Genomic DNA, 22,818 nt, shown 5'->3' on the forward strand with positions numbered 1-22,818 from the left:
CAGAACTCCCAGGATGAGCTGGGACCCAGCATCAATGGATTGAGAAAGCCTTCTTGTCCAAAAGGGGGAAGAGAGAAATGAGATAAAATAAAGTGTCACATGGCTGAGAGATTTCAAACAGAGTTGAAAGGTTATCCTGGAGGTTATTCTTATGCATTATAGAGAAATCTCTTTTTAGTTTATGGTGCATTGGAGTGGCTGGAAGGAAGTACCTGAAATTGTTGAGCTGTGTTCCAGTAGCCTTGATTCCTGAAGATGACTGTATAAAGATATAACTTAAAAGAAAAAAAGTACACACCTGGAAACCAAATTAAAAAAAAATAAATTCATCAGAGAGAAAAATGCTATGACGCCCCCCTTGGAGTGCCAGGGCTTAATCTGACCGCCAGCTTAAGGGGACACCCCTCCCACAAGAAGTGCCCTCACAAGAGACCTGCGGAGGGCAGTTAGGGCATTGCCCATTCTCCACTCACTTGGGGAACTGAAATTCCGTGACAGCAAAGTTTTGGGTTTTCTTTGTTTACAGCTATATCCCTAAGAGCCTAACACTCAATAATTTGTAGGATGGATTTCCCCTGGCAAAACATTTCATTGAAAACCAGTTTCCCAGCCTGAACATGGGACATACAACTACGTCTCTTTCTCCTGAGGCTCCCTCAGGCCATGTGCAGTCAAGAAGGCAAGCCCAGGGGACAAGGGAATTCTGCCCACAGAGCAAAGCCACTTAGTACCTCTCAAAGCCATAAAAGATTCTTCCTAGCATCCCTGCCCATGAGGACTTGGCCTGGGTGAGAGAATACCTGAGGACCCTATGCATTCATTAGCTAATTGAAATATGTTCTGTTAGTGCCTTCTGGTAAGGCTAATGTGTGGTCATCAAATGGTCTTAATATGGAAACCTGGAACTCTCATACATCATCTCTTTGAGTCACAAACACAAGTCACATATATATTCACATTCACTTGTCATATGTGGACCTAACAGGGCTCTTAGGTTCGTGATAAGAATGAAAAAAATACACACATACATATATATATATACACACCCCAGCCCAGCCCCAAGGACACCAGCATTTTAAAGCCAAGATCCCACATCATGCTCTACCCGTTGGGTCAGCCCCCAGTTGAGTTTAAGTTTGGTTCTGTAGCTACGTCTACCCTTTGCTTGGGGCAGGATGCCCTGCTGCTCAGTGGCACAGTTGTGCTCAGTGCCGTCGTGGTCCCTTCCCTCCAGCAGGAGCACCCACAATGTGATACTGGCCACGGCTGTGCTGTGTAGGGTGCCTGTCAGGGCACCTGTGACCATGAGGCCATGGCAGGATGAAAGTGAAAGAATCCCAGTGTGTCCCAAATGAACCTAAGCTCCTTATCTTGAATTCAAGACTTTGCCACATGACCCCAAGCTTCTCTTCTAGAATCATCCCCTCGCGCCATGCCTCCTCTCCATTATCCCTCCCTACCCCAAACAAACTGGACTGCTTTGTACAAAGCACCATGGTTCTTTCATCTCCTTATCACTGCTTCCGCTGTTCACTCAACTTGGAAAACTTACCTCCTGCTAAAATCCCCTCTGTCTCCCCCAATTCCAGTTCCAATGCCATCTCCTTCCAAAAGCCTCCTCCCTCCTGTATACCTGTACATTCCCTCTCTGGGCCAGCCTACTGCTTTTGCTTTCTTCACAGGACAGCTCCTGCCTCCTGTGGTTTGCTATACGGCCAAGACAGAATAGTTACACCCAAACCGGGCACAAGCAGGAGATGGGTGCTTGGAATTGGAGGGCAGTAAGTTTGTGATTTAAAACCAGAATTGGGCTTATGGCCTGGGCACAATTCACACTTGAGTACAGGAATCTGTGCCATGTCCATCTCTCCCACTAGACCACATGCTCTGAATTAGTGGGGACCAATTCCCAGCACAGAGCTTGGCACCGTGGCATGCGCTCTGTGTGTTGAATAAATGAATCAGAGAATGAATGAGAAAATGAATGAATGAATGAAAGGCAAAATCCAAGGTCAAAGTTGGTGGGAATGAACTAGAAAATAAGGTATGACAGCTAAGGCAGTTTGCAATGGCCCAGATGAATTCTCATCAGCAGGCTTCATTGCGGCTGAGAAATCACCCCAAAATTCAGGGGAGCAAGGGTTGGCAGAAGGGGCTTACAGGAGCAGCCCTGACAGAACCAGGGCACCAGGGAGGGGAAACCCTGACCGGGGGCACCTGCTGTCCCCACTGGTGAGAAACCACCCCGAGGGGAGGACCCATAGGGTGGTTCTGCAAACAGTTGGCCAAGGCCCCGTGGGCAGTCAGCCAGCCATTCTCCAGCAGAGCCATTTCCAGGATGTTCAGAAACTCCTCCCACTGTCCACTTCCTCCCCCGAAAGCTCCCTGGAACTCGGAGGTGCTCTGGAGTGAAGCAGACTCAGAGCCACTGTCAACAAGCTCCCACACTCCTGTATTGAAAAATGGTGCACAAGGGGGACCCAAATGTAGCAGATGAGGGTGGCTTGTTTGCAACGGCTAAGTGTCTGTGATGGGTTTCCCATCCCCTCCCTCCTGCCTGGATGTGAAATCACTGACTCTATGCTGGGCTGGTGGAATGTCCTTGACTCTGAGGGGAGATGACCATTTTTCACGCTTAGCCATTCCCGCCGTAAAGCTTTTTATCCTATTACTGCTAAGTGACGAGTGCGAGGAGAGAAATGATGATGGTCTTCGGCAGCCATTCCGACTGAGTAAATGCAAGAAGGGCGAAAAGTGAGATTGGACCACTGGCCTTTCATTTTCTGGGACAGAAAAGAGCAAAGGAAAAATGTCTTCCTGGTGAGACATAGCAAAGTGTGGAATTTTCCCTCCAGGCGAGCGATGGGCTCCCTGCTGCCTGAACCCCTCAGCATTATGTGGAGAAAAGGCCAGGAGAATATGCAGAGGAGAAAGCCTGGGCCCAGCAGGGGCAGGAGGAGGTGACCCAGTGAGGATCCTGCAGGTTCCAATTCCTTCTAGCCCATGGCACCTGGTCTGGGCCCACCTCGCCACCTGCTCCCTGCAGCCCAAGCAACCCCCTAACAAGCATGGCTAGCAACAGCCGAAGTGTACGTTTGCTTTATCAGAACATTTCCCCCTTTCTCCAGGGCTATGTCCCCATTTGATGGCTTCTCATCTGACAGATGCTTCACACGCGACTTGGATGGGGGTGAATCCGGCCGCTGCGCTCGAACGTGATGACCGGGCAGGCCTGGGCCCACTGTCGGGTCAGCCCCTGCTCCGGAAACAGTGGGAGGCCCCTGGGGAGCCTTCTCAGATCCACCCCAGTTAGAAGCTGTCTCTCCAACTGAAGTGGTTCTCCGTGGCTCACCCTAGCTCGGCCGGGGAGGGGATGGCTGCTAACCCCGAGGTGTGACGGGCAGGAGACCCATTTGACAGCGTCGAAAGCCACTTCGTAAACCATTCTGGAGGTGGGCACCCCTCACTGTCCACCACCTCTGGCCTCCACACACTCTGCGCAAAAGGGGTTCAAAGCTTCCCCAGGCGTTATGTCCTCACTTCCATTAGCCCACACCCCAGGTCAACGGTCTCCCACAAAACAGCTGGGCCTCCAAGGGGCAAAGAAGGAAAATGGCTCCTCTGTTCTATTCCACATGGGAAAAATTAACCCCCCAGAAGGAAAATTAATATCCAGGCTCTCCGGGGCTCCTTTCCTAACAGACTCGCTGGTAAGAAGTTTCACACTTGGTAGTTCAGTTGGCATGACTGCCGGAAACTTCTAGGGTCTCCCTCCTTCCTTGCCCCCTCCTCGCAAACCCCCTTCCTCCCCTAGTCAAAGGGAATCTTCAGATCCCCAAGCATTCACGCCACCCCGCGCCCTCTCGGCTGCACATGCTCTAAAGCTCAGCTAAGAGTTCTCCCGCTCAGGCGCCGTCCAAATGCATCCTATAAATCAGAATCCAATTACTGTGGAAAGAAAATTGGAAGCAAATTTAATAAGCTGGGACTCCTCCCACAGACCGTTTCTTCACTCTTCTCTTTTCAGCAGGGAGAATTCTTTAAGGGAAAAAAGCCCTTTTCCTTTAATCCCCCCTCACCAAGTCTGCTGTCCTGCCGCCTCCTGTACAGGCCCTGAGGATGCAAGGAGAAGCATGGGTGGCTTCTGCTGCCCCTCTCCTCCTCTCTTTCCCTAAAACCGGAGGTCAGTTGTCTCTCCCTTTCATTTATTTGTTCAACAAAAGTTACTGAGCCCCGAACATGCATCAGGCACTGCAGTGGGTGCTGCACAGGGAGCTCCCCTGGGGGGCAATTACGTCAGAGCCTGGGCTGCAAGGCACGATGGGAGTACAGAGGTGTAGAGTGGGGACAGACGGTGGCTGCATCAGTGGGGACGGGGGTCTAGGGGCTTGGGTGGTCAGGAGTGGCCCTTTCTTGTGGGGATGTGAACTGCCAGGAGGAGGGACCCTGGCAGGTGGACCGTAGTTGAAGGAACTGGGGGAAAAGGGAAGAGCAGGAAAGAAGCAGAGAGTTCAGATGCACAGAAGGCCGGGGCTGCAGCTGCAGGCAGACAGACAGATGCCCTTATTCAGGGACACCCCCCCACCCCCACACCGCACTGGGCTTCTCACACCTGGGGTGCCTGAGAATCCCCTGGAGCTGTTGTTAAAACATAGATTGCTGGGCCCCACGTCCAGAGTTTCTGACATCTGTGGATTTGGGGTGAAGCCTAGGGACCCGCATTTCTAACAAGTTCCAGAGCAGCCCTGGGGCCGAGGCTGCTGGTCTGGGGAGCCACACGTGAGAGCGGCTTTGCTCACGGTCCCAGGCCCAGCCCCACCCCAGCGCTGCAGGACCGGGTCTGCAGTTTAACAAGATCCCCAGATGATGTGTCTGCCTGTTAAGGCGAGAAGCACTTGTCTACAGCTGCTGTTCTCCACCCTGGCCACTCAGCAGCATCACTTGAGGGGCTTGAAAAAGATATTAAAGCTGGATGGATGGGAGTGTGGGCATCAGCATTTTTCAAAAAGCTCCCCAAGGGTTTTACGGGAAGTCTGGCTCGCGACCAGCACTCCACTTCCACGGAGCTCGTGGATTATTTTCCTACTCATTCCCCTTTCCCTGGCATCAAGCCTCACCTTGAAACCCAACCCAGTTCTTCCCTGCCCTACCTCTGACAACTGGGCCCTCCTCCTAAGGCACTTGGGCCAGTGATGCTTGCTCGGTTGCTATGCTGGTTGCATCTCTTGCATGAGCATCTTCAATTGTCTTAGGAGAGACCACCCCTTCCACTCCTGCCCTGCGGGATCAGCCTGCCCACATGCCCGGCGACAGTAGCAACGACTGAATTTTTTTAGTGTTTCCTGTGTTCTAGGCAAGTACTTGACATTTACCTTATTTGAGTCTTACAAAAGCCCAGTTGGGCAGATGTCGTTATTCTTATTCTACAAGAGAGGCACAGAGAAATACGGCCAGGATCGAATCTGCACGGACTGATCCTTAACCCCTGGGCTGCACGAGCCTGTGCTGCAGAGCAAGCCTGACCTCTACTGCTGCCGGGGAAGGGGCTCAGATGCCTGAGTCCACAGCAGTGGTCCTCACTGAGACCTCGCCCTCCAGGGACAGTGTGCCCACGTCTGTAGACACTTTTGGCTGTCAGGACTTGGAGGGAGGGGTACCACTGGCATCGAGTGGGTGGAGGCTGGGCATGCTGCTGGACAGTCTGCGACGCACAGGGCAGCCCCCCAAACAAAGAGCCCTCCAGTCTAAAGCGTCAACAGTGCTGAGGCCGACCAATCCCGCGGCCATGGCTGGACAAAGCATAAGCAGGCAGGGCCCCAGGCACTGCACTGGGATGACACCAGGACACAGCAGGAAGGCTGGACTCGTGGAAGGATGACGGGACTTAGCTCGTGACTTTGACGTCATGGACACGTTTCCCTGAGAGGAAAGGGTTGGAAGTGGGAGAATCTGTGGATCAAAGGACACCACCCAACTCAGCCATCGGAGCGGAGGAAGCGGCTTCGCTGGCAGCATCTTGGGGCATTTGTCAATGCAAGGGGGACCCGGTCATGGGACTGGCACTATATCACACCCGGCCTGGAGATGGCCTGGCCACTCAGTGGCTCCTCAAAGAGCTGGCCAGGAGTTGCATACTGGAGATGGCCAAGGTGCTGCGGAGGCCGCCTGCCCTCACTCTCCATCCTCTTCCCTCCCCCTTCCCGCTCACCCAGATTAGGTTCCCTACATCTGACCTTCTCTAGCACCACCCCAGCCTCCGCAGGTCATGGGCTGATGCCCTGGGGCAGACAGACGGCAGAGAGACTTTCCTTTCTTGTCCTCTCAAAGGGCCTCTGGATTTCGTCTAAATCTTCTCTTTCCTCTTGCTGCTATCCTAACGGATCACACTCATTCAGCAGAGGGGCTGACCCACCCGCTCAGGGCTGGGACCCATAACTGGACCTGGGGAACTCAGATCCGCAGAACAGGCTCGACGCTTTATCACCTCCACCATGCCTGTCAGCCCCTGTAAAACTTTCTCAGGTCACAGAATAAGACGAGTGGAGAAATTAGTCCTGCTTGGGGTATCCCTGGGGACCCGCTTGCCCAGGAAATTCCTGGCAGCCTCCCTCCTCTGCTGACTGTCCCTGGATGCAAGGAGGTGCCCCATTGTCCCTCGGGGGTGGACTGTGCCATGTGGACTCAGAGCAAGGGAGGGACCACGTGCCCGAGACCCAGTGGGGCTTCTCGGCCTCTTCCCCACCCTCCTCTCTGTGCAGGGAAATAACCTAGCGAAGCCGGGGCACAGAGAAAGCGCTGGGCGGTTCATGTGGGAACACTGCGCAGCTCTGACTGCAAGCCCTGTCTGGGCCGGCAGAAAGGAGGGCCCTCGATAGCCCCTCCCCGTCCTTGGCTTTCTGCAGCTGCCAGGCACTGTTGTTTTTAGGAAAAGTCTCAAGGGTATTTTGAGGGAAGAATTAAATTCACAGACTGTCAAAGTCAAAAGAAGCCGAAGATATCATCCAGTCGATCCCCTTGCTTTATTCATGGGAAATCAAGCCTCCAATTCCTGTTTGGAATGATAAGTTAAAAAGACAGAAAACATGCTGCATAAGCCAACATTTCAGGGTCATATAACCTCGCTGGGGGAATGGCCCCAACAACCTTCGCATTTTGCCAGCTTAAGCAGCACTGGATCAATCAGCCTCAGCAGTCGCAACAACTCTCATTCCCCTGTTTGTAAACCCCAGTGACCACAGTTTGGGGACCCAAACAAATATAGAAAGCTAAGAAGTCATCGCCTTCGCTAGCCTCTCAATTTAACACTGCCTTCCAATCCCTTTTTCCCCAAGCATGGCAATCTGCTATTTGGGACCAGTGCAAACTGACTCTCCTGCAGCAGACAGAGAAATACATCCACGTGGGATTTTGGCACATCTGGGTCTCAGCTTGGAGGCTGGAGGGCCAGGGGCCGGTGTTGACACTGACCGGCTCGCTCAGGCCGCACCCTGGGAAGCGGGAGGACTGGCATGACTCTAGGAAGGGTTAGACATGAGGCAAAGGGTCTTTGCAGAGCCTCATTTTGTGGGGACCTAGCTGCCCACACAGCACCAGGCTTACTCTCTGCCATGCGTCTGAAGGTGAGGTCTGAGCAAGAGGGTGGCCCAGTGACAACATACGGCGGGACCAACAACAAATGCAGAGGCCCCCCTGGCCTCTCTTCTCACAAAGCAAAACACACACGGGCTGTCAAAGTCAGGATCGCTCCCTGTGACAGAAAAGACCATGAACCTGACGTCCCAGGGCTTTGCCCATTTGGTGTCCCCCTGCCCCCCCAAGTCTGTAGACTCGGCCAGGCTGTGGAGAGAACCAGGCCCTGGTTGCAGCATCTTCAGTGCACCAGGATGCTTGTGGCAAGTGTCGCCTGGGGTGGTCACTGGGTCAGGGGGCATGGTACAGGTGAAGGACGACCCTCCCACCCACTCCAACCTCCCGAGAGAAACTGGGGGGCTCAGGGACGGCTCACAGCCAAAAGCAGCCCAGATAGACTGAGCTGTCATGCCCCGGCCCCTTTAGCATCCAGTCAGCAGCAAGTGGTCGGCCTGGCCCAGGTCTTGGCACTGGGCACTGCCCCCGACTGTCCCTTCTGCAGGGAGGGTGGGGTGGGGGAACGGGGCAGGAGGAGGGGGAGGTACCTCAGCGGGCGGGTGTCAGGCACAGCCCGGTTGCTGGCGATCCGCTCGCTCTCTCGCTGGTTGAAGGCGTACAGCTTATAGGGGTCCTCACCGACGCGCCACTTCTTGGCGTTCAGATATTTCCGCTCATCAAACTGGTCCCACGGGTCATCCCAGGCGGCGTCGGGGGGCTGCGGGACAGGAATGGGGTGTCTGTGAGCACGGCTGCCACCCGCCGCCCACCCACGACGGCCGACCCGGAGACCAGGCGCATTCCGGCGACGTCGGGCTCAAAGACGGACCCCGGGGTGGGGGTGGGAGTGGGGGTGGGCGCGGGTAGACCCACCTGCAGCTGCGACAGGACCACGACCGGCCCCACAGCTCCCACGTCCAGAGTCCTCGGCCCCCTCCGCTCCCCTCCCCCGTGCTGTCCGGGGACATGGACTAAGCCGTGCAGGTCTTCCCGCAGCGCTGTGACCTGGACGGACTGATGCCAGGGTGCGGGCCACGCCCGAGAGCGTGCCCCTAGGGAGTAGCAGGGCTGGGACTGAGGCCAGTGTCCCCGCCCCAGAGGCCAGACCATCAGGGGCAATTTGAGCGTACTCGGCCCGCAGGCGTGGCCGGCCCATGGCAGGGACCCAAGGACCGCCGTGCACCCCTCGCCACGGGATGGCGCAGCCAGAGGCGGGCAGTCCCGCCAGCCACCAGACCCCTGCCTGTTCCCTTCACCCTCCAGCCCCCGAATCCGAGTGTTTTTAGGAAGCAGCAGGGGAGGAGCGAGCAGCAAGCCGAGCTGCCCATGGGTATGCCCATCAGAACGCGGAAGGTGGTTTCCAGATTCACCGTCTCCTTTCGTCCTTGCCCTGTGAGGTGACTAGGGAAATGATGGCGTTTCAGAAAGATTATGTGGCTTGGCCGAATGTGCTGGTTTGAAAGGATGGATGGACCCTAGAAAAGCCATGTTTTAATCAAAATCCCATTTCATAAAAGTAGAATAGTCTCTATTCAGTACTGTATGTTTGAAACTGTAATCAGATCATCTCCCTGGAGATGTGATGTAATCAAGAGCGGTTGTTAAACCGGATTAGGTGACGACATGTCTCCACCTATTTGGGTGGGTCTTGATTAGTTTCTGGAGTCCTATAAAGGAGGAAACATTTTGGAGAAAGAGATTCAGAGAGCAGAGCAGAACGGCATAGCTAGGAGAAGCAGAGTCCACCAGCCAGCGACCCTTGGAGATGAAGAAGGAAAATGTCTCCTGGGGAGCTTCATGAAACAGGAAGCCAGGAGAAGAAGCTAGCAGATGACGCTGTGTTTGCCATGTGCCCTTCCAGCTGAGAGAGAAAACCAGACTGTGTTCACCATGTGCCTTTCCAGATGAAAGAGAAACTCTGACTATGTTCGCCATGTGCCCTTCCACTTGAGAGAGAAACCCTGAACTTCACTGGCCTTCTTGAACCAAGGTATCTTTCCCTGGAGGCCTTAGATTGGACATTTCTATAGACTTGTTTTAATTGGGACATTTTCTTGGCCTTAGAACTGTAAACTAGCAGCTCATTAAATTCCCCCCTTTAAAAGCCATTCTGTTTCTGCTATATTGCATTCTGGCAGATAGCAAACTAGAACAGCCGGGGTGAGACGCCACCCCAGGGCACTTATGGGGAGGTGGGGGAGAGGACCCTGCCAGAGCCCAGGCTGCCCCTCCCGGTCCCGCAGCCAAGCGAGACCTTTGCACAGGGCCAGAGGAAGGGTTGAGCTTCACGGCCTCGTCAAGCTGGATGCCCACCCGTGGCTGTGACTTCCCAGGGGATGTCCGAGCCTTCAGCCTGGGGGGAGAGACAGTCCGTACCCACCAGACCTCAGACCTTTGAAGGGCACCCAAAGCACAGGAGAGGTGTGTCTCGGGGTTGGCGCCTCCAGGAGTCTCTACCTGCTGACTGCTTCGGAGCCGGTGCCCGAGGCCTGGCCATGCCACTGAGGATGGGAGGCTCACTCTTGTGTTTTGACCCTGGCCACTCTGCATGTATCTGACCAAGGAAACCGAGAAGCGGCCTCTCTCTCGGCCCCGACCGGGCAGCACTGCCTGCACCAGGACCCAGCCCGGAAGGCGCAGGCAGACCCTGGGGACAGCGGTGCCTGCTCGGTTCCCAGCAGCAGATCTGAGGGCCACTGGCCTACACCTGCACGTTTGGCTCAGGCAGTGTGCTGACCTTATCCAGTAATTGATCTTTCCTTCTGTTATCTTCTTTACAAACAGCATTCTCCTGCTAATAGCACAAAATGAAGCTTTGCAAACCAGTGATTTTTATCCAATAATTGATTTTATTAAAGTCCTATGATACTGCTGCTTGCAGGAACATGCTGGGGGGGGGGGGGGTCTGAGCTGGAAAAGCACGTGGAATTCTCATCCCAAGCGGGGCTGACAACCGCCAGCCCCGTGGAACATCATCCCACGCCAACTCCGAAGTCCCCACCCTGCAGGAAGGACAAGGGGGCCCTGGACAGCCTCCCCTGAGCTCATTCCCCATTGACTTGCTGACCTTCTTTAAGTAGGGAGTGAGCACCCATAGCGCCATATGCCAGGGATGGGGAGATGGAGGCCCCACCCCTCCAGGGACAAAAGAACCCTACGACGCAATGCAGGATGAGGCCAGCTCCAGAGGCTGGATAACATGCCCTGAAAGCACCGAGATTGAGAAAAATGAGGGAAGGCTTCTTGGAGGAGGTGGCGAATAAGGCAGGTCTGGAAGGAGGTGCAGGGTTTCTATGTTGGTTAAGGGGAGATGGGGAGGGGAAGCATGTGTGGGGTGAAAGCCAGATAAAAGGCAGAAAGGCTGGACAGAGGGGAACCTATCGGGATGGCTAGCTCAGGAATGTGGGGGGAGTCTGGAGTGTGGACTACCAAGGAGGGCATCAATGAAAGCAAACTCCAGAAGGAAGCCAGGTAATGAAGGGGGAAGAAGCATCTGGCCACATGTGCTAGATGGAGTGGAAGGAAGAGAAAGAGCTGCTGAGGGGCCACCTGGGCAGGGGGGGAGGGAAGCCTGAGCTGGGGGCTTGCTGGGCCCCAGGTGGAAGGTTCCATCCGTCCCCTGGGGTGGAGGGCGGAGGGGCAGGCACCGTGGCGAGGCTCAGGTGGCAAGAAGGGATGCAGCCAGAGGACGTGCTTTCACCTGGACCCCTTCCCATCACTCACACCAAATGGGGGCTGTGCTGGTTTGAAATTGTTACATACCCCAGAAAAGCCATGTTTTCTTTTCATCCTGATTCAATATTATGGGGTGGAAATTTGACTGTCTGGATAGTTTCCATGGAGATGTGAGACAACCAGTTGTGGGTGTGGCCTTTTGATTACATGGAGACGTGACTCCACCCATTCAAGGTGGGTCTTGATTAGTTTACTAGCGTCCTTTAAAAGGGGAAACATTTTGGAGAAACCTCTTTTTGGAGAACAGTAGTGACAGAGCCAACAGGAGACCCAGACATTTGGAGATGCAGAAAGAAAAGGCCCCTGGGGAGGCTGTTTGAAATGGAGAGCCAAAGGACCCCAGCAGATGCCAGCCATGTGCCTTCCCAGCTGACAGAGGTGTTCTAGAAGCCATTGGCCTTTCTTGAGTCATGGTATCCTTCTCTGGATGCCTTAGTTTGGGCATTTCTACAGCCTTAGAACTGTAAACTTGCAACTTAATACATTCCCTTTATAAAAGCCATTCCATTTCTGGTACATTGCATTCTGGCAGCTTTAACAAACCAAAACAGGGGCACAGGACAAGAGGGCCCAGGCTGGGCAGGGGGTGCTGCTCGGCCTGGCCACTGCCACTCTGAAATGCAATCAAGCAGTGCTAGCCTCCCTGGCAAGACCTGGGGGTGGCCTCAGAGGGCCCCGGTCAGGGCAGAATGCCTGGGAAAGCCTAAAGGAAGGAGCTGGCTGTGGGCCTCCCGGCATCTGTGAGTGTGACCGACTTCACCCAGCACTACCAGTAACGAGGTGGGGATGGCTGCTGAGCTCTTCAATTGCCGAGCCCCAGGTCCAGCCTGAGGGTCCAGCGCTCTGGCTGCCCAGCCCCTGGCTTTGCCTTCACGGCATGCAGTACCGTGTTTGGGATTCCTTGCTTCCAGCTTCATCTGAACAACCGGCACAGCTTCTTCTCAAAACACCTCCACAAACATAAGTCTTGGGTTCAGGAAGCAGCATTCCTTAGAAACAACAAACTCTTGGGGCGACCACGCCTAGACTTGTCATCAGCTCCCACAGCCCCTAAACGGAGCTGCCACTTGGTTCTGCGGACCAGGATTTATTCAGTCTAGGGCGGGTATATTTCAAAAGATACTCTGATGCCACAGACAGAAAAAAAAGACATAAGCATCTGGAACTCTGGAAACCATTTTGTTTTAAATAGAAAATGTCTGATTAAGTCTGCCAAACTTCCGGCCAAATTCTGCATCAAAAACTAACATTCAAAAGCATACCTGTTAAGTTAATTTATTTCTTCCCAGCCTGCTTCCAAGGGAAATCTTGAATTTCTCTATCTCCATCCTTCCCTGAGCCTGTTTTCTCTCAAGCTAATTAATTGGCTCAGAAATCATGGTGTATCCTTTTCTTCTGCGAAGTTCTAAAGCTGCTGCTATATTCCTACCAATGCTTTTGTCTCCTTCCCTTCTTTCTCCAATTTGGTAATAATAGTCCTCTCTTATTGTCCTCATTCTGTTTCTTTTTCACCTTTAAAATGAGAAAATCTCTATCCCTAGATAAAGCTCCTATTCTACTCTGAACAGTACTGCCTTATCCTTAATAGAACTTCTCAAGCCTTCCTTTTAATAAAATATCTAATTATCTCAGTGAGTGGGGCCGTTATGATAATGTTCTAAACATTTACATCTGTCTTCACATAATAGATACCAGCATTACCATACCCAATTTATAATTGGGGAAACTGAGGCACAGAGAGATGGAGTCACTTCCCCCAAGTCACATGACCAGCTAGGAAGTGGCAGAGACGGGAATTGAACTCAGGCAGTGTGGCTCCAGCTTCCATGCCCTTCGGCAACATTGCTTAATCACAGCCTCCCTGCTGTCTACATGTCTCAGTTCTTCCTCTGCTTTAGGATCTTCCTTCTCCAAAGGATTTCTGCACCGTCTTCTACCCCTACCCCACTCTTCACGCTCCTTGCTCGTCAACCATTCTCATCCCAGCAGTGGGCTTGCTGGCAGCCAAGGCAAGAAAAGGCTCCGCAGGTACCCAGCTTCAGGAAGGTGGGAACGGGCTAGTCTGAAAGAGGAGGAGGGCAGAATTGAGGAAAATGATACAATAGGTATTTAAAGGTGATATGGTTCATGCATCCATCCAATACTTGGCACTCTGGCATAACATCCCACTGTCCAGAGGACTCCTGGCCAGAGCCAGCCAGTGACACGAAAGTCCAAAGGAGCCTGCTCCTGCTAGAAGTTTCCTTCTTGTACCTTACCAGAATCTCCACGCACATTCTCTTTGTTGGACCTGCCTTTGGCCCCTGGGCCATTTAGCTCAAGTCTTATCTTTCTTTCTCACACTGGCGCTTCAGATATTTGGTCCCATCATATGAAACTTGCAACTCAGAAAACTTAAGACGGAGGTGTGTGAAATGTACCAAAGGGCAGAGGACAGGACTTTGCCAAGGATGGAAGTCCCCGGAAACCTTTCCATGCCTGTGGTCCAGAAAGGGACCATGTTCACCACACAGGCTAACTAGCTTATGGGGGTTGCATAGACAGAAGCCCCCATTCTAGGAAAAGGCTGCGTCCGTGGCAGCACCTGCTATTTATTGCGCAGTGATTATATGCCAGGCACTACACTATTCTTTTATTTAGGAGACCATGTTTCCAAGGAGGAGAGGACTGTCCGTTTTCTCGAGGGAGTGTGGTGAGTGCTGGAAACACTGGCAGTGCGTCTCTCTGCTGGCCTCCTCTTCCACAGCCTTCTCCAAGGTGCAGCAGGTTGTCCTGCCCAGCTTGTCCCCAGGCAGGGAGCACACGCGGACGGGCCCAGGGTCTGCTTTCTGGAGGCCAAGCTCTGTCCTCCTTGCGGCCATCTGGAGAAGATCGCTTGGGGTATCAAAATACCTGAGTGTGCTGGTCCCTAGGTCTAGATTCAAAGTGGGAAACAGGACAAGCTGCTTCGCCCTCAGGCCAGTCTACCTTTTTGCCAAGTCAGCTTTTACCAAAAAAGCCTGGCCTCAGGGGCTGAAGGGTGCATGCGTACCTGAAGCGATAAAACCAATATTTGTTTCCTCTTTTTCTGATTCACACATGCTTCCCTTGTAAGGCCCCGAAGGAAGCAGTGAGCGAGTGGCATCTCAAATGATTTCTAATCATCCCAAACTCACTAAGCAATAGACAACCTTATCCCTAATTCACAAATGAATGGAAATTCGGAGGCCCAGGAGGATGAATGATTTGCCCAAATTCATGCGACTCATAAGTGTCTCTCTCTGAACCTCTACAGTCTCCCTGATTCTCATCCAAACCAGTTTGTAAGTCAGCTGTGCAGCACTGGAGCTCCCATCTGCAGGTGTGCCAGGCATTTCCAGAACGCAGCCTCTGGCTTCCCAGCATGACTCCAAGTGCCCTTGCTTTCTTTTAGCAGGAGGCGTCTGCTTCCAGCACTATGGCAGGCCAGACATGTTCAGGTGACCATTTATTAAAATACAACTAGATCCTGGACATTTTTCAACAAACTTTAAAACATATACTCCTGGGCTTTCTGGATGGAAAATCTTCAAAGGGGGAGGAGAGGTAAATCTGGGGATAAAAACAGGGTGCAGATGCCAGAACTGGGATAGCTGGGTGGTAAGCAAGGGCAAAGTGTGGGACTGCCCTGAAGGCAAAAGTCATTGCGAAATTAACCTTTTGGTCTCAAGAAGTGGAGAAGATGCACTGAGTGTCCCATAATTAAGTCCAAGAAAGGGACGGAGTGGTCCCAGACCAGTTGCATCTGGGCTCCCTGAAGAAGTAAATGCAAATTCCATCTGGAGGAAAGCATCTGCAGTTTAGGCACCCAGAATTCCCACAAACCTCATCAAAAGATTACATCACAGTAAAAAATCACTAGTCATGCAAGGAAGCAAATCACTATAAGTGAGAGTCAACGGAAACCATAAAGGATCAACTTAGGTCCTCTGCAGACTTCAGATACAGGAGTTATCAGATATTGAATAAAGCAAAAATTTAAATTCAATATTTGAAGTATGCAATAAAAATAGCAAAGAACGAAAGACTAACAAAAATATTTGGGAAAACACCAAATCGGACTTTTATACATGAATAGTATAATTATCGAAAGTCAATACTAAATGGGTCAAACAGAACTGCTAATCTCTACAAAGGATTTTCCCTTGAAGATATCATTTCTATTGCCCTTCTGACATAGCCAGGCCAGTTATATCATCCCCATTTCACAGATGAGAAAATTGAGGCTCCGGGAAGCAAAGGAGCTTGCTTGAAACTTCTTAATGGTAAGTTCAGTATCAAGAGTCTAATCCAGGATTCTTTACCTCAAAACCTGTCTTCCTTCCCCTCGCCAACGGAGCCACTTTTTTTTCCCTTCCAGACAGTACGATGCAAAAGCATCTGCTCACCCCATACCGTTCTGTGGTCCACCCAATCGTGGGGCGACCTGACCCACAGAGCAAGACCCACCATCACTCTGATACTCCTGCTACCAGTCCCATCCAGAATGAATGGTCAGGGAAGGAACGGCACTTGGTAACAAACATCCCCTCATGTGCAGTACAAGTTCCCAACTGCAAAGAAGGGGAAAGCCTGCTCTTCGCTCGCCTGGGCTCCTGACAAAGGAAATTGCTGGAAAACCCTTTTCTCTCTTTAAGGGGCAGCACATCAGTTATGGATTATTGGATAAGATCTTCATTTTAATATTTCCACTATGTATTATCACCTCTTCCTCTCACTGGGATTCTGTCTTGGGAGTTATTTAACTGATGTGCAGGAATCTAAATTTAATTTATTATGATCTAACTCACTTTAGAATCCAAATTACCCTGCACTGGAGAAGGATCAAGTCAATATCCCACTTGGCTTTCTATTTATCTTCTGCAGGGATTTCTGTCCTTCTCTTTAGTATTCATTTTATCTTGGGTGCTGGTAATAAATTTAAATTTTCCTCAGAATTAGGCAATCACTTCTTTAATGCTGAAGTGTAATGGTTAGGATTAATTATATGAAAGTCATTTCTTCGAGAGTTTGATAGATGGAATGGACATATAATAGAGGAGGGAAGGGTGATTTCTCAGGCCAAATGAGATAATATGCAATTCAGCAGGGATGAGTTTACTTTTCTATCCTATTTCTTTCCATCCTTTTCCCCACGTCCTTCCCCACCAAGAACAGGAGTCTAGAAAACGGTTCTGCCAGCCTGAGCGCCAGGACCTGGCCTTCTAGGTCGTGCTGGCTTCTTCCTGTGACTCAGTCTCATTTAGTGTTGGCCAACAAGACCGACCACTGCCGAACCCCATCCTTCCCGACAGCACCTTCGCATATGCTCTCACACTCCCATCCCAATTACCCACCGCCCGCGAACACAACTTCTTTTCTTCTGGAAGGAGAAAAGTTCCAATAATTATTATAATTGCCTGCAAATTCCAACTGTGAAATATAATATGATTAACCAAATGGACAGAAGCCCAGTTTCTTTCAGGAATAGAGGGGGTAAAAAAAGAACCTCACACAAATTGGACCTTATATGGAGATGCATTTGCTTCCTAATTGGTGTTGAGAGGGAGGTGCCCAGGAAGTCTGAGTCGGCATGATGGGGGACAGGGTCTGCGGGTGGCCCCTCTGCACGTGCCGGGGTGTGTGAGCTCTGATGCTGGCGTGTCTGCTCCCTTACTGAATGCCCTATAAATCCCCCTTCCAAGGACTGAAACCCCAAAACTCCTCTATGTGGGACAGGCATCTCAAATCCCCTGTCCTTATAGCATCTTTATATATAATCCCCTGTCCTTATAGCACATCTTCCAACTGCTGGTGGATATGGAGTCTGGGGGAGAGGCGATTCTTCATTTAGGTGCTGGCCTTACCCGCACCATTTATTTCTAGGTCTCCTTTGTGTCCAGTGACAGAATGGTAGGCTGGTGGCTGGTACACGAGAAGCCTCTGACCTTTCATGCTCTGGGTCCCATGGATCAAGGGATCGGGGTAGAGGAAGTTGGGTCCCCCCTCCCCCCAGTGCTCAGGAGAAAGAGGATTTGGTGGCCTGGGGGAGGACAGTCTCCAGGTGGACGCAGCTGGACGCTGAAACACACTGCTGTGGGCTGGCAGGTGCCTGCAACGTGGGCACAGTGTCACCTCCCCAGCCAGGGCGATGCTGCGGTTCTCCCCTAGGGCAGGGGCGCAGGAGAAAAGGACCAACCCCCACCCCCATCAGGTGGCACAATGACATGGCCAGAGCGGCTCACAGTCAGGCAGGGCTGGGCCCTCATGGTCAGAGATGTGTCCCCTGGGAAGCCACTTCTAGAAGACAAAAAAATGCTGGAAATGAAATTTAGATTTTTCACAGTGACAGAAAAGGTCTCCCTCCAAAAGGCAGACTTCTCTCCCCTGTGCAGCCTGCTATACAGGCCCAGGAGATATCTTAGGGCATTGTTAGAAAGTTCTCTAGCCTCCAAAGATCCCTCGGAGGCCAAGCCCTCTTCACGGGCCCTCCTGCGCCATGTGGGTGCAGCACAAACGTAGAGGCCTCTGGGGACACTGATGACAGAAGTGCCTGTGCGCTCAGGTGCCTGCTCCAGGCACAGTGATCAAACCTCCCTTTGGGTGAAATAAAACACATCCATGCACTGAATCTGGTCTGCAGGACATCAAACTGGGACCCCTGGGTCAGTAAGGGCATGAAAGGAGAAGGGTGAAGAGAAAGGAAGGAGGATGGAGCGAAGGGAAGAATGCTCCTATGACATGCTGTACTTCTGTGCCTCCTTTTCTCTTTCAGAGGACGCCGCGTTTGGTTTTCATTTTAACACCATAGAAAGTTGCAGCTGAGAGAGTGTTGGCCTGGGGGAGGGATGGGCAGGGAAGGGGCGGCACAGAGCCCGCGATGATACCACATTCCCCTCCCTCCTGGGGTCCTATCGATGCTGCACGGAAGCAGGAAGGAGGAAAGCTGGGTCCGAGCCTGGCTCTGCTCGGCATGTCCTTTCAGCCTCCTGCAGCTGTTCTGTATCTCCACCACGAGGGCGATACTTACCTTTACCACACACGATCTTACAGGCCCGAATCAGATCTTGGGAATGAGATAAGACATGAAAAATTGCTTGGTAAAAACATAATGCATATGTGACATATTATTGTCAACATGGCTGGGGCTACTATTATTTCTTTTGGAGACGGAATGCTAATGGAGGTAAGAGGCAATTTATGTTTAGCTTCTCCCTTCCCCGTGGCCGCAATGGGGGGCTCTGGCAACCCCTCTACATGCCTGAGTGCACCATCTCAGCGCCCAGCTGTGATGACAGCATTAGGCCATTCTCAACCCGATGCTTCCCAGGATTCAGAGGGTCATTTCTACCCAAAAATTCCATCTCAAACGGTGGTTGAGAAGAGAGGAGCAGTATATACGAACAAAAACACAGTAGTATGCAAATGATAAGACAAGAAACTATTATAAGAAGTGTAATACATGGGATGATTACCAATTTAGCAGGCTAGAAATACAGCTTTGTGTGGCATCTGTGCTAACTCCCTTTTCATGCATGTAGAGGTGGGGCCTGGGGTTTGCATGTAACTGTGCTGGGAGATTCTGGAGAGAGACCCAGGAGGCAAGGTCAGAAGCCCAAAGGACCTGGACTGCAGCATCCACTGCTCAACTTTTGGCGACTTCTCCTCTGGACTCAGTAGCCCCAGAGGGGCCCTTGCCATTCCTCCTGGGGACTTTGCTTCCAAGAGCCCACAATGGAATGATGGTCCAACAGTTATAAATGCCACAGGAAAGGCATTTAGCAAGATTTGCAGCCTCTCAAAATCTTCCTCTGGGTTCTCTTGGACCAAAATGTCCTTGGGAGAAATTAGGATGGAGACGGTTGTGGAAGCCCAGGCAGGAGTACTGATGTGAAAGGCGGACAAATCCTTCCACTGGGCACAATCGCCCACCACCGCCACCATCACCACCACCAAACTGCAACAACTAACTGACCGCTGCGAAACACAGGCTCACCCAGTCAAGATGGCAGGGTGAGAAGCTACCTGGGCTCTGTCCCTCCACAGAAGTTTTGAAAAACAGCAAGAAAAGCTGAGTTCTACAAAACAGCAAAAGAATTTTAGCAACAGGATGAGTACTGGGTCAAGAAAGGGGAAACTTAAAAATGGTGAGATGTCTTCACGCCTGGCTGGCCCTTCCTCCAGCCCCTCCCCAGCGTGGCATGGGGCCAGCCTGGGCTCCCAGGAAGAGTCCCTGGTCCTGGTTCAGGAGAGAGCGGCGTAACCCCCGTGCGTATCCTGGGAGTGTGTATGTCTGGGCCGATCTGCCTGTGGCAGCCTGAAGGACTGAACCAGGCCCCCATCCCAGAACTCACTCTGCAGGAAAGCAGCTCACCCGCTCTCCCACGGAACGCTGGGGGAGAACAGTCAAATCACAGCTGCCAGGCACAAGGGTTTGCTGGCTGTGGACATACAGGGCAATGCCTGGGACTGTGAGGACTTCCTAGGGAAGAGAGGACCTTTGGAGTCACATAAACGGGGAATTCCTACAGCCATGTACACATGTCCAGTACGAGATCCATGTGCAGAAAGGTCCAGAGAGGATACCAGGCTTGTGCCCTGAGCTATTCTCTAAGCCCACTGAACGGCTAAGCTAGGAAGGAGAGCACTTGCTCATAACACTAGCACGTTTATAACACTAGCCTTCAGTGATAACACACTCAAAGTATCAAAATCTCCAGGTGCCAACAATACATACAAAGAAAGAGGAAGCGATGGTGCAGGCAAAGGAGAGGATTAAAGCATTAGAAATCAACAATGAGAAGGGCCAGACCTGGGACATACCAGACAAAGACTTTTCAAAAAGTGATCCAATATTCTCAAAGAACAAAAGGAAAAACATGGGCAAGGAAAAATGAAAGGAAATCAGCAAAACAGATGAAAACAAAGAGAATATCAAGGGAGAGATAGAAGTTATGAAAAGGAACCAAACCAAGCTGAAGACCAGAGTAACTAAAACCATAAAAATCCTTTAGAGGGCTGTGGTAGTTAGGTTCAGGTGTCAACTTCCCCAGCTGAAGGTGACTAGATCTATTACTGTGGACATGACCAATGGCATGTGAACCTCATCTGTTCCTGATTACATCTGCGGTCGGCTAGGAGGTCTGCCTGCTGCAATGAATGATGTTTGATTTAACTGGCTGGTGCTTAAATGAGAGAGCTCAACGCAGCACAGCCCAAGCAGCTCAGCCTACCTCATCTCAGCACTCGCAGCTCAGCCCAGGCCTTTGGAGGTGCAGAAAGGAATCACCTGGGGAAAGTTGTTGGAACCCAGAGGCCTGGAGAGAAGGCCAGCAGAGATCACCCTGTGCCTTCCCACGTAAGAAAGAACCTCAGATGAAAGTTAGCTGCCTTCCCTCTGAAGAACTATACATTAACTAAATAAATCTCCTTTTATTGAAAGCCAGTCCATCTCTGGTGTGTTGCATTTCAGCAGCTAGCAAACTAGAACAAGGGGTTCACCAGCAGATTGGAGCGGTCAGAAAAAAGAACCAGTGAACTTAAATGTAAGACTACTGAAAGCTTCCAGTCTGAAGAGTAGAGAGAAAAAAATAATGACGATTCCCCAGGGCAGAGCCTGAGGAACCTGCAGGGCACCTGTGAGCGTACCAATATTTACATCCAGGAGTCCCAGAAGGAGAAGAAAGAGAAAATATTTAAAAAATAATGGCTGAAAACATCCCAAATTTAAAGAAAGATGTGAATATACAAATCCAAAAAGTGCAGCCAACTCCAAACAAGGATAAACCCAAATAGAACCACACTGGAACATAATATAACCGAACTGTAGAATGTCAAAAATAGAAAGAAATCAAAAAGTGGCAAGATGGAAGCAAGGTGCCGCATACAAGGGAGCTGCGATAAGATTATGTGACCATTTCTCACCATAAACTATGGTGGCAAGTATGCAGTCGGATGACATATTTAAAGTACTGAAAACAAAAAATTGCCAACCAAGGATTCTAAATCCAACAAAACTATTTTTCAAAAATGAGGGAGAAATGAAGATATCCCATATAAATAAAAGTTGAAGGAGTTTGTCACTAGACCTACCCCGCAAACAGTGCTAAACAGGGGTTCTGCAGATTGCAAGAAAAGGACAAAAGACAATAGATCAAAGCTGCCTGAAGAAATAAGGATCTCCAGTAAAGGTTAAAAAATGTGTGCATAAAAATGCCAATACTACTGTATTCTTGGTTTGTAACCCCATTTTTTACTTCCTACAGGATCTAAAGGCAAATGCATAAAATGTAATGACAAATCAATGGTTTTGGACTCATATAAAATATGTAATTTATGACAAGTACTACACAAATGTGGGGGGAAGGAGAAGTATAGGACATAGTTTTCATACACTACAGAAGTCAAGTTGGCATCAGAGCAAATGACATTGTTCTAGATTGAGGACATTAAATTTAAATCTCATAGCAACTGCAAAGAAAATATCATAGAATATGCAAACACACAGAGACAGAAAGTAGAGTATAGGTTGCCAGGGCAGGGGGCAGGGACAACGGGAATTAATGCATAATGGGTGTAGAGTTTCTGTTTGGGGAAGTGAGAAAATTCTAGTAATGGATGGTGGTGAGGGTACAGCCTACACTGTGGATGTGATTAATTCCACTTAATGGTTTGCTTGGGAGTGGTTGACACGGGAAGGCTTATACTGTATATATGTTCCCATAATTAAAAAAAAAGAAACAAAGAAAGATAAACTAAAGAGACAACAGCACTTAAATGCAGTATGTGATCCTGGATTGGATCTAATACCAGAGGAGAAAAGATTCCGAAGGGACACGACTGAGACATGAAAAAATTGGAATACAGACTGTAAGCTTTGTATCAATGTTAAATTTCTGGAACTTGGTAATTGCATTTAAATTGGTTGCAGTTCTGCTCTTAGGAAATGTATATTGTGGCATTAAATGTTTAAAGAGAATAATGTATACAGTCTATTCTTAAATATTCAGAAAATAGATTGACAGACTGATGGCTGGCTGGATAGACAGGCAGATAGACAGACAGACAGACAGACATAGAATGATACAGCAAATAAGGCAAAATGTTAAAATTGGTGGATCTGGGTGTCTGGGTGGTAGATACGTTGGAGTTCTCTCTATGAGGTTTATATTACTTTTGCAATTGTTCTGTAAATTTGAAATTATTTTGAAATAATGTCTATAGAAAAACAATGAACTACAGCAACTAATAGTTGTATAGTGCTTACTACATGTTAGGTTTTGCTCTAAAAACTTCACTCATTCGATCAATATTCAGAAAAAATGACCCCATTTTATTGAAGAGGAAATTGAATTTTGTGGGGCTAAGAGACACGGGCAAGATCACACAGCTAACAAGTGGAGGTGCTAGGGGTTCAAACCCAGGCAGGCAGGTCCTTCCTTAACCAATACCTGCAATGGC

General features: G+C 50.5%; 1 protein-coding gene across 1 annotated transcript in view; it reads right to left on the reverse strand.

The window, feature by feature from the left end:
• Window positions 1-22,818, reverse strand: part of GALNT14 (polypeptide N-acetylgalactosaminyltransferase 14) — a 229,470-nt gene that overhangs the window by 78,981 nt on the left and 127,671 nt on the right. The window contains exon 2 of the mRNA XM_077134982.1: window positions 8,175-8,344. Within this exon, the coding sequence (XP_076991097.1) occupies window positions 8,175-8,344 (170 nt within the window). The remainder of the gene's footprint in view (window positions 1-8,174; window positions 8,345-22,818) is intronic.

This window comes from Tamandua tetradactyla, chromosome 17, assembly GCF_023851605.1.
Source record: "Tamandua tetradactyla isolate mTamTet1 chromosome 17, mTamTet1.pri, whole genome shotgun sequence".
Taxonomy (NCBI): domain Eukaryota; kingdom Metazoa; phylum Chordata; class Mammalia; order Pilosa; family Myrmecophagidae; genus Tamandua; species Tamandua tetradactyla.